The sequence below is a fragment of the Canis lupus genome, chromosome 24 (genome assembly GCF_011100685.1).
Source record: "Canis lupus familiaris isolate Mischka breed German Shepherd chromosome 24, alternate assembly UU_Cfam_GSD_1.0, whole genome shotgun sequence".
NCBI lineage: Eukaryota > Metazoa > Chordata > Mammalia > Carnivora > Canidae > Canis > Canis lupus.
In genome coordinates, this window is record NC_049245.1 from 31,830,582 (window position 1) to 31,847,866 (window position 17,285).

Genomic DNA, 17,285 nt, shown 5'->3' on the forward strand with positions numbered 1-17,285 from the left:
ACTTCTAGAATCAACGTGTCATAAAAGATAGAGAACTCAGAGTTCTTAGCTTGTAACAAGTCGATAAAAATGATCTCCATGGCTACCTTGGGGGAATAAATGGTTTGGATTAAATTTGCATTTATTAAACAGTAATAGCCAACATTTATTAGTGCCTACTGTGGTGCCTCTCCCAATCAGATGGGGACTCCCAAATGTAGGGCATGGGCAGTGAAAGCCACCCATAGCAGAACAAAGGAGATAGAAGTTTACTGAACACTCGGCAATGGAGGTGTGGGGACAGGCCAGCAGAGGAGAGGCCCCAACAAGGAAGGAGTGGATGGGGGCTGTCTTTAAAGGAGGGTGAGGAGGTGTGGGAATGCATGGAATTTCCCTTTTCTGGTACTGTGCCTGGTTGTAAGTAGCCCGTTGGTCAGTTAGGGCCGTAACTGATGATACTGTGAGGTGGGTCCTGATGGTCCTGTCTGGATTCAGCACTGGGGGTCACTGTGGGCCCTTTTGTCTTGTTCTATACTTCATTGCTCAAGTCTGTTGCCTAACAGCAGCCTCTATTCCTACTATGTGCTAGGTGCTATTCTAAAAGCTTTACAATAATATAACTTTTTAAAATGCTCACTCTTGGGGTGCCTGGTGGTTCAGCTGGTTGAGCATCTGTCTTCGGCTCAGGCCATGATCTCAGGATCCTGGGATCAAGCCCCCTCACTCCCCCTTGGGCTTCCTACTCGATGGGGAGTCTGCTTCTCCCTCTACCTCCACCTGATGCTCCCCTGCTTGTGGTCTCTCTCTGTCAAATAAATAAAATGCTCACTCTTTGAGACAGAAACTATTATTTTTTTCTATTTTACAAACAAGGAAACCCAGGCACAGGTTAAGAAATGTGTCTAAGGTCACACAGCGAGCAGGTGATGGAACTGGAAACAGAACCCACGCAATCTGGCTCCAGAGATACGCTTTTAATCCTTGTTAAAAGATGGACAAATGCAGAAACTAATAGAACATTGTATGTTAATTATATTCCATTTTTCAAAAAAAAGAGTAAAAAAACGAATGAAGGCATATTAAACACTGTAAGAGTTTGAGTAAAACCCTATTTGAGTCTGGCAGCATGAAGCCAACAGTGGTTAGGGGTGCTCCTCCCACAGGTTAGACTGGAAGACATACGGAAAAGGTGGGGAAACAAAAAAGGAAATTATTTGGTGGACTGTAGCCTAAAGCCTGATTGGCTTTCTGAGACAGCTTTTCCCTAGTGTTCACCTCATTTGGGACGCCTTCTTGACTGTGGTTGGTTATCCTTTGGGTTTCGATTTCTTAACCTTAATGTATTTAAAGGGTTGGGTTTTGGTTTGCTCACATAGGGCCACCAAAACCTTAGAGCCACTTCCAACATAAACTCCTGCTGAATTGACTTAATACCACCTCCATTAACCTGTGCCTGTGGCAGAAAGTGAGGCTACAGATTGTTCCTTTGTAGTTCTGAGTAGTAGTCCATTTTGCAAATATGCCACCTTTTGTTTACCCATTCACCTGTTAGATATTTGGGCTGTTTCCAGTTTGGAACTCATGGCTAGAGCTGCTATGAATATTCCTGTCCAAGATTTTTCTGGTTTGTGCAAAGGTTTTCATTAATTTATTTTTAATTACTGAGTAATACATGAATGCATTTTCTTTCTTTTCTTTCTTTTTTTTTTTTAGTTTATTTGAGAAAGAGAGTGCGTGAGTAGAGGGAGGGGCAGAGGGAGAGGAGGAAGGAGCTCAGCCTGGGGCCTGACATGGTGTTCTATCTCACAATCCCAAGGTTATGACTTGAGCCAAAACCAAGAGTCAGACGCTTAACCAACTGAGCCACCCAGGCATCTCAAAAGCATTCCTTCTCTTATCAAAACAATACAGAAGGTAAGGCAGCCTGGGCGGCTCAGCAGTTTAGCGCTGCCTTGGGCCCAGGGTATGATACTGGAGACCCGAGATGGAGTCCCTCATCGGGCTCTTTGCAGGGAGCCTGCTTCTCCCTCTGCCTGTGTCTCTCAGGCCTCTCTCTCTGTGTGTGTCTTCCATGAGTAAATAAATAAATAAAACCTTAAAAAATAAAATAAAATCTTAAAAAAAACAAAACAACACAGAAGGTAAAAAGCAAGGCTCCCTCACATCTTGCATTGGCAATGCTTCCCAAACTTTAACATGCGCACAAATCCTCTTGAGAATCTTGTTTATTCATTTTGATTCACAAGGTGGGGTAGAGACTGAGATTCTGTGTGTCTCACAAGCTCTCAGGGATGCTGACAGGGGCAGGGACTCCCAGACCACAATTTGAGTAATAGAAGGGCCCAAGCCAGTATTTCTCAAAGTATGGTCACCTGACCATCTGCATCACAGTCACACTGGAAGATGCTGAACATGCACATTCTGAGGCCCTGCCCTGCATCCTCTGAGGGGTGGAGCCCATATACCTTCATATTTAAGTGGTGCTCACCAACGTCTGAGGACCACTGCTTTGGGTGTACAGTTTTCAGAAGGGCTGATTGGTCTGTCTTCTTCCTGGTTGTGCCCCCGAGACTAGCCCAGTGCCTGGGCCATGCCTTTTGTTTTGTTTTGTTTTGTTTTGTTTTAAGACATATTTTCTCTTACTCTGCTAGGATGTGGGTTCTACACCCTGGGCACACCCCTGGATGCTCTCTGGCATATTGCAGTTCCACCTGACCCTCTGTCCTATGATATTAGAGGGCCACCATTTGATGATGCAGCTTTTGCTGCAGAATAAAGGCTGTAGTGATAAGCATGAGTGTGCAAAGCATTCAGGAATATGTTTCAGCCTAAACTTGTCCAAATAACAGCATGTAGAACTAATGATGGGAAAATGTCTGCAAGCCACAGCCCAGTGTCAGGCAAAAGAACAGAAACCCACAGGCACCAGCTCAGGGGGGGGAGATCTGGGAGGAGAGCCCAGCATTGCCTCCCACTGGACTCTGACAAGCATCGAGACCACAGTATACCTAAAGTATGCCATGGTTTCTGCAGTATTTGTCTTCAGAGTTTCCCCATGGCCTCATGCTCTTCACCTGACCTGTGGCCAACTAGGACTTTCCTCCTCAATACTTCTGTCTCCCAGCTGCCCCAGGAACTGAGCCTATCTGCCTATAAGCACTGGGTTTCCATTCTGCTACCTCATCTGTTTCCATTCTCAAGGCAAACATTATTTGCCACAAATGGGCTATTCCAGAATCCCAATTTGGTTCCATGCAGCAAGAGAGGTAGGGCTGAGTGAGGAATTACACACCAGCCACCCCATCTATGCCAACAGCTCTTAACTGGTGTGGAGAATAGCAGGCAAGTTCAGGCAAGACCAGGGGGGCAAGGTTAGCTCTGAAGGCCCAGCTGAAGAAAGCCACAAATGAGTCTGACCACAGGCTGGTCAGCAACAGCCAGGGTGACAAACAGACTTGAAAGCAGTTCCCAGGAGAGATGTTTGGAGGACTGCAGGCATTCAGCCAGAAGAGAGGACTTGAACATCTGGAAGACCTAGGTGTGGTGGTCATTTGAACAGCCTCAGGGACACAACCAGGACCAGTGACTAGACAATTCAAGGGAGCAATATTTTATTCTCTATAAAGAATTTACTCAAAATGAGAGATGTCTGAGAATGGACTTGGGTGTCTGGTTAGGCAGTGAACTCTCCACCACAGGAGACATTCAAGTAAGGGCCAGAAAACCTCTGGGTGAATAAGGTCTTGACAATCAGAAGATTTAGATTCCGGGACCTTCAAAGACCTCTCTCTGAGCTTCATTGAGACCTGGATGAGGCATCAAGTGGAATTTGTCCATCACTGTAGTCAAGCCAGTGGCCACCAGATGGCAACAGAGCCCCATCTTCCCAGTCAAGGAGCGCTTCGTTTGCAGAAACCTAATTGGAAAACAAAACCAAAATAAATAGTTAACTGATTTAGACAAAATGACATTCATAGGCAAAGATTATGAATCAAATTCTCAAAAGCTTTAGTCCTCAACACAACCCAGAGGGCTCCAGGTCAAGTAAGTCACAAATTTTTTTGAGAGTGAGCATCCTTTTTTTACAAAAATTTCCATTGAAGTACAACAAACATATAGTAAGGTACACAAATCATAAGTGTATAGCTCAATGAATTCTCATAAACAGGGCACACCTGTGTAACAAGAAACAAAGTATTATCAGAACTCCAGAGGCCCCCTTTCTAGTCACCACCCCCCATCTGACTTCTAAATCCATAGACTAGTTTCACTTGTTTTTCAGTTTTACAGACAGGGAATCAGATGGCATGGATACCTCTGGGTCTTGCTTAGACGGTTACGTGATGAGATCCACTGATTTTGCTGTGTGTTGTAGTTCCATCTTGTTGCTGTGCAGTAGTGTGTGGTGTGAATAAACTGCAATTGATTTGTTCATTCTCTTGTTGATGTGCATTTTAGTGATTTACAGTTTGAGGGCTGCTATATATAATGCTGCTATGAATTTCTAGTACATTCCTTATGAAGAGCATATGTACACATTTTCTTACTGAATTGCTAGGTCACAAGGCTAGATGCTAGCTAGCACACTTTCAGCCTTAGCTTTAGTAGACATCACCATACAGTTTTCAAAGTGACTGCACCAACTGACCTTCCCACTGACAATGTATGAGAATTCCTGTGGCTCTCTGGCCACACCAGAATCCTTGATCTGCATAAGTTTGGGTGAAAGAAATGGGGGATCTGGAATGAGCATCCCCACGGATGGTCTGAGCATCTGGGCAGCAGAGGTGAGTGGGCTTGAGCCAGAAGGAAGAGGAGTCTATCCCATCAGCACTCCCTGATGAGCCCTTCAGCAATGGTATCTGCGGAATGGAGAACTTCACTCCTTGAGCTCAGAACAATTGCCAGAGCAGTGCTGTTCTCACTGAGCCCTCACTGCATGGCTGGCACTTTCCTCAGCGCTGGGGATGGAACAGAGAGGAAGCAGACATCATCCCTTTGCTAACTAATGAAGCTCACGTTCTAGCGGGGGTGGGCATGGACGGTAAATAAATGTATGTAATGAAAGTTCTGTAAAGAAAAATGAGAGTGTAGAGGAGGAGTGCTATTTTATTATTTTTTATTTTTAAATATTTTACTTATTTATTCATGAGAAACACAGAGAGAGGCAGAGACATAGGCAGAGGGAGAAGCAGGCTCCATGCAGGGAACCCGACATGGGACTCGATCCTGGGACTCCAAGATCACGCCCTGGGCCAAAGGCAGGTGCTAAAGCACTGAGCCACTCAGGCATCTCCAGGAGTGCTATTTTAAAATGCAGACTACAAGGTGATGCACCTGAGCCCTATGAGGATGTCTGCATCAGATAGACAAGAGACAACAAGCCTTGGTGAGGACACAGACAATAGGGCACTCTCTGCACTGTTGATGGGAAGGCAAATTGGTGCAGCCGCTGTGACGGTGAGAAAATGAAGAGATTTGGGTCAAAGGTACAAACTCACAGCTATAAGATGAATAAGCCCTGGGTATCTAATGTACAGCATGGTGACTATAATTAACAATTAATAACACTGTATTAACATTGTATTAACAACTGGAAAAATGTTGAGAGTGGATCTTAAGTGTTATCACCCCACACACAAAAATGGTAATTACACGAGAGGATGGAGGTCTTAACTAACCTTATTGCAGAAATCATTTTGCAACATATGTGTTGAAGCATCACATATTCTCCCTTAAACTTACTTATGCTGTTTGTTAATAATATCCCAATAAAGCTGGGGAAAAATAAAATATAAAAGAGTAAAATAAGTGGTCAGAGGAATGATAAGTTGAGTTTGAACAGAAACCAGATATGAAGAAACAAACCACAGGAAAAGAGAGCTGCAGGTACAGGGAGCCATTCAATGCAAAGGCCCCGTGGTGGGTGTGTGCTTGGCACATTCAAGGCACAGTAAGAAGCAGGTAGAAGGAGTTAGGAATGCTGGGAGAAAGCAGAAATATGATTATGTAGGACCTACCCTCACTGATGTTCAAAGATAACCACAAACCCAACCCAACATGTACATATAAACTCAAAAAGTGTTGGGGCTTGAGGGGTTGAGGTGGTTATTGTTGTTTATTAAAATGCAATCATCCATATATTATCACTAGCCTTACTTAACATAGCTATCTTTGTAAGTCCGTAACAAGGATTGGGGTAGGCAAACTTTTCCTGTGAAGATCCAGCTAGTAAATATTTGAGACTCTGTGGGCAGACAATCTCTGTTGCAGCTGCTCAATACTGCTGCTGTTCAGTCCAGAGCAGACATGGACTACACCTGACTGAGTGCGTATGGCTATGTTCCAACAGAATTTTACTTACCAGATGGGTGGCAGGCCAGATTTGGCCTAAGGTGGTGGTTTACAAACTCTGACACGTAGCTAGCTGCCCTGTTATATTCCCAATGCCAAGAGCAGTGGCTGGCACATATAGGCAACCAATAAATATTTGCTAAATGAATAAATCTAATATTTTTTTAGTGGTTACAGAGTATTTCATTGCTAGATTATCATCCTAGGGCCTAAGATTTTACAAACTAATCCTCTTATCAAAAAGATTTCTATGCGGGATACCTGGGTGGTTCAGGGGTTTAGCGCCTGCCTTCAGCCCAGGGCCTGATCCTGGAGATCCGGGATGGAGTCCCACATCAGGCTCCCTGCATGGAGCCTGCTTCTCCCTCTGCCTGTGTCTCTGCCTGTGTCTCTGCCTCTCTCTCTCTCTCTATGTCTATCATGAATAAATAAATAAAATCTTTTTTAAAAAAGGGAGCTTGGATTATTTTGGCAACACTCAATTCAATATTGCAGTTGGAAAGTATCTTTAATCTCATCACTTCTGAGGCTCTTTCAATCCTCTGCTTCCCATCTCTTTCAAACTACGCCCCTGAAAATTTCCATTCCTGAATTGTATCTCTGCAGCAATCCCTGCTACATTCACTCCACTCCATGTAAACACACTTGAGTTGCCATGTTCACCCAAATCCATTTGGGATGACAGCTTCTGGAATGTTAAAATTTTCAGACATTGTACAGCAAAACTTATCAGAATCCAGTTTACACCCACTTCAAATCACATAGTACTTGGAACTGAAAACCACAGTATGTGCCCTAAACTGTCCTTTACAATCTGAATAATTGTGGATTCAAAGTTATAAACTCCCTTCTGGAGTAGACTAAGGTCACTCTCTCTCTTTCTCCTGCTAACAGATTTCTGCAGTTACCTTCACAATTTTAGAATGAGCAGTAGAGTGATCTTTATCTGCCACAATTGTACATATCTAAAGAAATGAGCTCCTATGCTATACATACATCGATCATTTCTCCTTTGAGTTGTTCTTCCAAAATATCAACAGAGGTGAATTAGGACATCAAGACTCCACAGAAGGCACAGATGGCCCAACGCTCCCTTCAATGAGGATACCTGAGACTGTCTCCTCTTCTGTAGCTGGTGCATTAGGGTTTTTTTGTTAAGAGTAGCCAATGGGGGGGATCCCTGCGTGGCTCAGCAGTTTAGCGCCTGCCTTCAGCCCAGGGCGTGATCCTGGGGTCCCGGGATCGAGTCCCACATTGGGCTCCCTGCATGGAGCCTTGCTTCTCCCTCTGCCTGTGTCTCTGCCTCTGTGTGTGTGTGTGTGTGTGTGTGTGTGTGTGTGTGATGAATAAATAAAATCTTAAAAAAAAAAAAAAAAAGAGTAGCCAATGGGGCCTGGGGTGGTGCCTGGCTGGCTCAGTTAGTGGAGTGTGTGACTCGATCTCAGGATCTTGAGTTTGAGCTCCACATTGGACGTAGAGGTTACTTCAAAAAAAGAAGAAGAAGAAAGAGTGGCCTTTGGGCTCTGGGAAGAGAGGTGACAGGAAGCAGAGATGACATCACTGCATCTTTCTCTTCAGGCACATGAACTACAAAGAGTGGAGGCGACACCCCATTCCCCATCCTTTAATAAGTACTACACCATTACCTTCCCAAAAGTAACGTTCAGTCCAACCAGCACGGTATCAGTGCCATTTCCTAATTCACCTCTTGCCCATGATGAATTTTAACAATTTAAAAAACATTGACAATTTGATGAGTGAAAAAGTCTCACTATTTAATTCTCTTTTCCCTGAGTATATCCCATGAATTTTTAAAGATCTACCTTACATTGTATTTATCTAACTTTAAGCACAGACCCTAATAACCTTTACCACTAGATGCCAGTATTAACACTTCTCCTCTGGTCGGACAACCAGCTAGTCTCAAGACTTTGCCAAAAGTCCCCTGGAGAGCAAAATCGCCCTCTTTCCACCAGCTGAAGAATATTAAGGTTGGACCACTCAAAAAGAGCTGGAATATTCGCAAATACCTGAACAGCCAGTGTTATCTCACTGATACTGTCTCCTCTCTTGCTTCTGTGACCCCGTGGTCTCCGTTCCTTCCCCACCTCTCTGCTCCCTCATTCCCAGTCTCCTTTCCTGTAGTCAAGTCTCAGAATACACGAGGGCCTTCTCTCCACTTAAACTTACTCCTTCGGAGTTTTCATGTAGTTCTCTAGGGAATCCCTGGGTGGCTCAGCGGTTTGGCGCCTGCCTTTGGCTCAGAGCGTGATCCTGGATCCCGGGATCCAATCCCACATCAGGCTCCCTGCATGGAGCCTGCTTCTCCCTCTGCCTGTGTCTCTGTATCTCTCATGAATAAATAAAAATCTTTAAAAATAAATAGGGCAGCCCCGGTGGCCCAGCGGTTTAGCGCCGCCTTCAGCCCGGGGTGTGATCCTGGAGACTCAGGATCCAGTCCCACGTCGGGCTTCCTGCATGGAGCCTGCTTCTCCCTCTGCGTGTCTCTCTCTCTCTCTCTCTGAATAAATAATCTTTAATAAAAACAAATAAATAAGCAACTCTAGTGATACACCAAAAAAAAAAAAAAAAGATGTAAATTTCTGCCACATAGAACAGGTGCCTTCCAACCTGTTGGGGGAAGAGATGGCGCTGGGACACACCGGACTCTCCATCCCAGGGAGAAAAAAGAGCGCACGTCTGCTGGAGGGCTGTCAGGTCTTGCTCGACCTTCTGGGGCCAGAGGCTCTCTGCGAGCACGCACGGCGAGCGTGGAATGACCACGTACACAGGAATCTACAGGTGACCCCAGCGGCCAGCGCTCCCAGAGAGACCCACGGAGGCAGGGGGGGCTGTGCCGCGGGGCGGTCGAGGCTGATAACGACTCTGAGTGAAGCCACCAGGGATGGAGGCCAGTGGGGCTGCGCGCTCGCAACACCATCCGGGCCGGGCCACCGCGACCGCGGAGCTGGAGCCGGCGATCCGGTGAAAGCAGCCAACCAACGGTACCGGAGCGCGCGCTCCCAGCCCAGCGGAGCGTGAACCCACCGGGGGGAGGGGGGGAGGAGCTGCCCCGCTCTCAGGAGCCAATCAGAGGCCACGGAGGCCTATTACGACAACCTCAGGAACCAATGAAAAGCGAGACCCCCCCCCATAGCCTGCCTCCCGGGCGCCTGTCCCGGGAGGATCACCGGAAGAACTTTTTTAGAAAGTGCAAATTAGGAGACAAGTCCGTGGCTCCGCGGCGGGGCGCTGCGTTTACTAAGATGGGTGTTGAGAACCGTGTGAGCGAGCAGAACCGCGCTTCCCCGAAACTCGCGGGCGGTGGGATCGCAAGTCACCCCCAAGCCCAGGGCTCCAGCGCGGGAGGGTACGTGCTGCGCGCTGACGTCACGCGCCGGCCCCGCCCCCCGCCCGCCCGCCCTTATAGCGTAGCCCTGGCGCGCGCGCACCATTGTGTGGCTGGACTCGGCCGCCGCTGCGGTGTGAGGCGCGTGTTCGGGCTCTCGCCGTCGCCGCACCCGCACCGCGGCTTTCGCCTTGCGGCCCGCCGTTCGATAGCCAGCCCCCGGGGCCCCTGCCCGCCACGAACATGCCGCGCGTCTACATAGGACGCCTGAGCTACAACGTCCGGGAGAAGGACATCCAGCGCTTTTTCAGTGGCTATGGCCGCCTCCTCGAAATAGACCTCAAAAATGGGTGAGTCGGGCCTGGGCGCCCGCTTCCGCCCGCAGCGCCCTGGGTCTGGCGGCAGCGGGGCCCGCCGGACGGAAGAGGGCCAAGGCCGCGGCGCCGCGTGGCAGGGCCGCCAAGATGGCGGCGGCGCGGGGCCGCGGGAGCGCGCGCGGGGGGGTGGGAGCGCGCGCGTGCGCGGCCCCGGCCTAACGACGCCCGCCGGGCCCCGGCCCTCGCACCGCCCCCAGGTACGGCTTCGTGGAGTTCGAGGACTCCCGCGACGCCGACGACGCCGTTTACGAGCTGAACGGCAAAGAGCTCTGCGGCGAGCGCGTGATCGTGGAGCACGCCCGGGGCCCGCGCCGTGACCGCGACGGCTACAGCTACGGAAGCCGCAGTGAGTCCCACCCCCCGCGCGCTCCGCGTCCTTGGGACCCTGGGGGGTGGGCGCAGGCCAGGGTGGGCGGGGTGGGGCCTCCCAACCCGGGCAGGCGTGGCGACGCGGGTCCTTTGACTGCAGTGTCCCCGGGCCCCGCTGCCTTCACGCCTGCCCGGGGCAGCCACGGGACGCCGGAGCGCGGGGATTGGGTTGTGGGTTTTGCCTAGCCAGGGTTGGGGTGTTTGGCGGGGGGAGGGTTCTTTAATTTTATTCTTTTAGTTTTTGGTTTTTGCTAGGTTGGGAGGGGGGTGGTTTGAGCCCCTGTCAGCACTGTCGTGGGCTCTGCCCACGGAGGAAGTGAGGCATGGTTGTATTTGTTGTATCCCCCTCGCTTACCTGACAGTGCCTTAGCTAGAAATGTGAATGCGTTAGCGTAGAAGTGTAAGGGCAGGCCGGGTGGAGGGTGGGGTGGGGCGGGGCGGGGTGGAGGGCTGGGTAGGGTCAGGGGAGGGATTTAAAGTTTAGTTATTAAAATTGGCGGGGGCCAAAGAAAATTTCGAAGCAATGTGGTATAGTACCACAAAGTATACTTAAATAAGCTTCATGCTATATTTGAAATAGTTGGGGCATGTTCTTGGGAGGAGGCGGGAGGGGTTTGGTTATGTGAAATGTTTGATGTTGAAATTGTTGCATGTTGAATTCAAACTTTTTAACAAGTCCTTGATGTTTCAATTTGAAAGTGACCAATGGGGCTGAGGCTGTGTCCACTGAGGCTAAGATGACTGCCTTTCCTGATTGGCCTTGGCTTTTCCATACATTGTGTGACCCTTGCCCTATGACCCTTTGGCTGACCTTACCGGAAGCCATGACGACAGCAGCCTTTTGCCATTAGACGCAGGGTGATGGTGAGGATTCCAAGGGTTAGACAAAACTGGTTAATCTGAACTAGGTGACTGTTACCTTGCGTGTTTTGTGGCCAAACCACCACCAAAAACCTCACACTGTGATGTAAGTACTTAGTGTAACTAGTAAACATTTTTGTAAAATGTAGAAATGCATGTAATCAGTTAAGTTTTATATTTTACAATGTTCTGTAAAATAAAACTTAGCGAGGTAAATTGAATAAAGGAGCAGTCACTCTCTAACAGATTGTAGGAGAAGTTTAGTTGGATTTAGTCTATTTGACTTGCCCTTAATTTAATTTATGGCAAATCACAACTGTATCGAAGGTTTAGCAATATAATAGCAAAGTCCTACTCCAGTAAATAAAAGTTGATATGTTTGTACTAACTTTCAAAAAACATGCATCCCTATCATTACAAAGCATCTAATTATTCTCTTCATGTGATAAAGGTGGTGGAGGTGGATACAGCAGTCGGAGAACCTCTGGCAGAGACAAATATGGACCACCTGTTCGTACAGAATTCAGGCTTATTGTAGAAAATCTTTCTAGTCGTTGCAGTTGGCAAGATTTAAAGGTATGTGCTGTAACTTGAGATAAAAATGATATGGCAGATGTTTAAAAGTTATGCCTTTGTTTTACTTTATCTCTAAGAATCAAGTACAGTATGTAGATCTTTACATTTCTAGGTTTAACCCTTCTTGTTGCTCTTTTAGGATTTCATGAGACAAGCAGGTGAAGTAACCTATGCGGATGCTCACAAAGAACGCACAAACGAGGGCGTGATTGAATTCCGTTCCTACTCGGACATGAAGCGTGCTTTGGACAAACTGGATGGTACAGAAATAAATGGCAGAAATATTAGGCTCATTGAGGATAAACCACGAACGAGCCATAGGCGGTCTTACTCTGGAAGCAGATCAAGGTAATTGAAGAATTGGGAGAGGAAGGAAACAGTATCTGCCAAGAGCAAAGAAAAATCAAATGGCAGTATTTGACTTCTTAGTTGAAATTAGTTCAATATTTAGTCTCTTTTTATAGTAAGCAATTATATTTTGTGTATTTTTTTGGTAAACAACATAAAAGTTTGAGCTGTGAGATGTATTGAGATTAAGATTTTTGTATTGTTTCTGGTTATAGGTCACGGTCTAGAAGAAGGTCACGAAGTAGGAGTCGTAGGAGCAGCCGCAGTAGATCTCGAAGTATCTCAAAAAGTCGCTCCCGGTAAGTAATAAATTGTTAGGTCATTTTTCTGAATGTTACTGCACTTGTATGTTCTGCCAAGGTACTGAAAAAAAAATCCGGCTCTTCTTGTCCAGATCCAGGTCTCGGAGCAAAGGTCGATCACGTTCTCGATCAAAAGGCAGGAAATCTAGATCAAAAAGCAAATCTAAGCCCAAGTCTGATCGGGGCTCCCGTTCGCGCTCTCGAAGCAGATCTAAGGAGTATGAGAAATCTCGAAGCAGGTCTCGCTCTCGATCTCGTTCCCCCAAAGAAAATGGAAAAGGTGATATAAAGTCAAAGTCTAGGTCAAGAAGCCAGTCTCGTTCAAATTCTCCCCTTCCTGCTCCACCCTCAAAAGCACGTTCTGTGTCCCCTCCACCAAAAAGAGCTTCAAGATCCCGTTCTAGATCTCGTTCAAAGTCCAGGTCACGGTCCAGATCGAGTTCCAGAGATTAACCTAGAACTCTACATTCTTTGCACACTATTATGGAACACTTTCCTACTTGCTTAGGCAGTTACTCTTCCATGTTTGTACTTGGCCTCTTCTGCAAGAGGAATCTCCTGAAAATGGGGGCACACAGAAATTTGATTTGTGGCCAAATTTGATGGAAAAAAAATGAGGTTCTAAGGAAATGGTGGCATGAAGACCCTCTCCCTTCTTTGTAGAATTAAGATAACTTTGATTTTATAGCGTTTGAGCTAAAATAACTTTTGTAAAGATTAAGCTCATTTAGATTTTTTTTAAGTATTTCAGCAGGATCTGCTGCAGGGGTTTTGTTGTTTTGTTTGCTTACTTTTAAATTAACCGTTTCAAGCTTTGAATACCTAAGGCTTTAGAGGGAGATCCCGATTTTCAATTATGTTGGCTTTTTATAAAGCTTGAGTTATGTAAGATTTCAATAAAAATTTGCTACCAAGATGATTGCCTTATTGAATAGGTCACTATCAAATTCCTTTAAATATTGATAATTTGCTTTTTGTGAAAACAAAATGTAAATTCTACGTAAATGTAAAAGAAGGCAAGCCTCAGACCAGCAATAAATTATTCAATTTGGATAACATTTTGTGCTGTTAATCAAATTTGCCAAAGTCCTATCTGCCCCTTTGAGTTAAGTTAAAAATAAAAAATATTTTGTAGTTAATTACATGATTTTGCCTAAATTAGTAGATTTTAAATGAAACTTTTCAAACAAATTCGATTGAACTGTTGAAGTAGTTCTTACCACTTGGGATCCCATTTAGCCTAGTTATCCCACTTTCTGGAAGTGGTTAGTGTGATAAGTGTTTTTGTTAGAGTATGGTTCTATGGTCTTTAATGTTTGTTATATAAAAATGGAAGTAGCCTTTCTTCAATTGGAAATTTAGCATATTCTTGTTCAAAGTGGAAAAGCAAATACTGCATTTTCTAAGCTGGCAGATCATTACATTTAACAGGCACTTAACAAGTTGCTTGGTAAATCAATTGCTGATTAAAATTCTACCCAACAATCAGTCTTTGTAGTTGATGAGGTTATGTGATAATTGGTTAGATCATTCTTGTAACTTTTCCAACATATGGTTGGTTTGAAAAGAATTTACATGGGTAAACCCTAAACTTTCTGTACTTTCTTATGAAGTGTAATAATATGCTGTGGAAGCCAAATTACACTGCAAATTCATAGGCATTACTGGATAACCAGTTAGTTCATATATCTATAGGCCTCATTAGTGGAAATTGCAGTTTAAGAAATGAATTACTTTATCTTTTGTTCAAGTACTTTAATTTCATTTAAAAGCACTCATTAACCTTGGTTTGAAACCAAGATGTAGGTTGACTCAGCTTTTTTATTTTCTAGGAGCTGTCACTGTGAGGTATCAAGGGCTGGGTTGTACTATATAGGAGGGCATGGTGGTACGGTGTTCATCATGCCACAGGTGTGACTAGAAAGCATGGTAATCTAGAGTTGGTTTGTGGGTTCAAGTATTCCAGAAGGCATACCTGATAAAATGAGGATGCTTGAAAAAAAAATTGAGTAAAAGATTTTAGGTGTCAGAGTAGTTTGGCGTACTTGATAATGAGTGAAAAGACTTGTTTTTGAGAAATTTTTGGGCTTCCTATTATAAAATCTTAGAGCTTACTGTTAGGACTACATTGCCCCAAAAGGTTGATGCTTCATCCATGACCTTATTTTCTTCTAAATGTAAATATTCATCTGAAAAATGGGGTTTTTTGGATTTGAGAGTAGACACTGGTGTCTGCAGTCCTAGTTCATTATTTTGCTTTACTTGAAAGAACAGAAATTAACAACTCTTACCTGAAGAGGGGCATCTCCAGCTGCCTTTCAAAATTTGGTTTGAGAATTGGCTTTGACCAAAGTTCTCTTGTTTTCAGGGAAAAAACAAAAGCTTTTAAAACCACAGCCTTTTAAAAAGGAAGAGGGGGGAATATCACAGTGTGAAATTTGACTTTGTAATCATCCTTCAACTGGGTTTTCTTGTGTTAGTGTAACATAACATGATTATAGGCAGGTTTTGTCTACTCTGTTAGCTGCCCCCAAAGTGGGTATTTGGTAGGTAAAAGCCTGCACCCATAAGTTTTCTGATAATAGCAAAGACCAACTTACTGAAATTCTAGTCCTAGTCCTTACCTGTGGACCTCTACATCATTAGATATGCTAAAACACTAGAACACCGGCCTACTTGAGAACAGAGTTGACTGAAATGTTTAGTTCCTTGCTAACTTTGGAGTAGAATCTGAGAGTCTACAACATGCCACGTGTACATCTGTGGCTAGAGTATGAAACTGAGAGCAAAAAGAAGCAAGCAGCATCTTGATTCCCCTTCCTTTACCTGATAGTGTTGATTGACACGCCATAGTGCCTTTAAGGCCAGTTTGAGTCCTACCAGTTCCTGTGATTTATGTTCCAGTCCTGTGTTGTTAATTACCTTCATCTTGGTATCTTCCCCACTTTGTTAACCCATTTTTTGCTTTATTTCCTCAATAAAATGCTTACTGAGGGAAAGGCTTGTTTTGAATTTATTGTGTATTCCCACTTAATGCCAGATATTTGGCAAATGGTTTTTTGAACTAAACTTGCCACTGACAAGCCATTCCTGACTTGCATAGGAGAAAAAGGTCTTGTTTTCAGTTCAAGACCTGTGTTGAGGATCAGCATAGTGAATGGTTTATCTTTGGCAAGTCTTAACTGTTGTGCTTGAATGTTACCCATTAAACGGTAAGAGTGAGCCATGAGTTGTGATGGTAGGGTGCCTGGCTGGCTCAGTGGAACATGTGACTCTTGATCTCAAGGTAGTAGGTTGGAGCCCCAGGTTGGGTGTAGAGAACACTTCAGTAGTTTTCAAAAAATAAAGGTTAATATGTGGAAGGTACTTAGAACAGTGCCATAATAAGAACTATCTGCTACTGTGAAGGATAAAGCATACTAAATCTTTTTTGTCTTGTCCCGCTTTTTTTCACATTAAATTTACCTGTTATAGCAAATTGAACATTATTCATAACAGTTATTTCTCAGGAAAACTAGGAAACTTTAATCACTTTTTCCTTCACCTAATTTCCTTAATTTAGACTTGGAGCACTCTAAACTTTGGCAGTTCACGTTTAGGAAACTTCACATTTTGTATTTACCTTGCTTTCAGAAAATGTTTATCCGACTTTATCTAATTTCAGTCCTATGGCAGTTCAATGTTTTGTTCTTAGGTTTTGACTTAATCTTAATTAGGAAAGTAATATATTCTTGGGAACAAAGTATCTTTCCTTAGAGCTCACTGGTTAAGGTGGCTGCTGTTAACAGTACCTGTTTCTGCCCAGACTTTTGGTCCTAAAACCTATTCCTTCCAACAAGCTGTTCTTACCATGAGTGGTGTTCTGCAACTTTTTACTTAAAACCTAGAAATGTGCTATTTTAAATTCCTGAGTAGTATACCCCTGAGTGGATATATATATAGTAGGTACATTTTTTCAGTACTAACATTGTTCTATCAAAGTAATCTCTGGGCTTGTAACAGAAATTAAAAATACTACATTGAATATTCCTATCAAACAATGAGAATATAGAGTTTTTACATAGTTTAGTACCTTGTGATTCTCAATTTACACATTAAAGTTTGAATTTAAGGCAATACAAAGTCTTGAATAAGATGGATCTATGTTAGGCACTACATATGCTTCTATTTGCTAAAAGGATGAATTGATGGGATTGTGCATTTGATCTTCTAGGTCCTCAATAGTTTGTTTAGATTTGTTTGATGATGTTACAACAGCCCACAGATGGGCTCCCTTTAAAGTACTTAATAAGTGATCAGCTTTTTTTTTTAAGAATTCTCTATTTTATTTTTTAAGATTTTATTCATTCATGAGAGACCAACAGAGAGGCAGAGACCCAGGCAGAGGGAGAAACAGGCTCCATGCAGGGAACCTGATGTGGGACTCGATCCTGGGACTCCAGGGTCACACCCTGGGCCAAAGGCAGGCACTAAATCACTCCATCCGGGGACCCCAAGAATTATCTATTTTAGAGCATGCACGTATATGTGAGGGGCAGAGAAAATCCCCAAGCAGACTCCCTGCTGGGCGCAGAGCCCAATTTGAGTCTCAATCCCAGGAACCTGAGATCATGACTTGAGCCAAAATCATGAGTCAGGGTGGCCCAGGTGGCTTAGTGGTTTGGCGCCACCTTCGGCCCAGGGCATGATCCTGGGGACCTGGGATCAAGTTCCGTGTCAGGCTCCCTGCACGGAGCCTGCTTCTCCCTCTGCCTCTGTTTCTGCCTCTCT

General features: G+C 44.7%; 1 protein-coding gene and 1 long non-coding RNA gene across 4 annotated transcripts; one reads left to right on the forward strand and one right to left on the reverse strand.

The window, feature by feature from the left end:
* Window positions 1-3,568: 3,568 nt before the first annotated feature.
* Window positions 3,569-9,350, reverse strand: LOC111092172. The gene is made up of 2 exons (XR_005377899.1): window positions 8,965-9,350; window positions 3,569-3,895 (listed from the first exon to the last, which is right to left on the reverse strand). It is a non-coding gene; the product is annotated as an uncharacterized LOC111092172 (long non-coding RNA).
* Window positions 9,351-9,770: 420 nt separating this feature from the next.
* SRSF6 (serine and arginine rich splicing factor 6) lies at window positions 9,771-15,514 on the forward strand. 3 transcript variants are annotated; one of them, XM_038572342.1, is made up of 6 exons: window positions 9,779-10,032; window positions 10,257-10,405; window positions 11,741-11,865; window positions 12,005-12,213; window positions 12,429-12,512; window positions 12,608-15,514. In XM_038572342.1, the coding sequence occupies exons 1-6, from the start codon at window positions 9,926-9,928 to the stop codon at window positions 12,966-12,968; spliced, it is 1,035 nt and encodes a 344-aa protein (XP_038428270.1). In that variant the 5' UTR covers window positions 9,779-9,925; the 3' UTR covers window positions 12,969-15,514. The 3 variants fall into 3 exon arrangements, with proteins under 3 accessions (XP_038428271.1, XP_038428272.1, XP_038428270.1); XM_038572344.1 differs by lacking the exons at window positions 12,429-12,512; window positions 12,608-15,514 and adding an exon at window positions 11,128-11,395 and having other exon boundaries at window positions 9,772-10,032; window positions 12,005-12,022; XM_038572343.1 differs by lacking the exons at window positions 12,429-12,512; window positions 12,608-15,514 and having other exon boundaries at window positions 9,771-10,032; window positions 11,128-11,865; window positions 12,005-12,029.
* The last annotated feature ends 1,771 nt before the right edge of the window (window positions 15,515-17,285 follow it).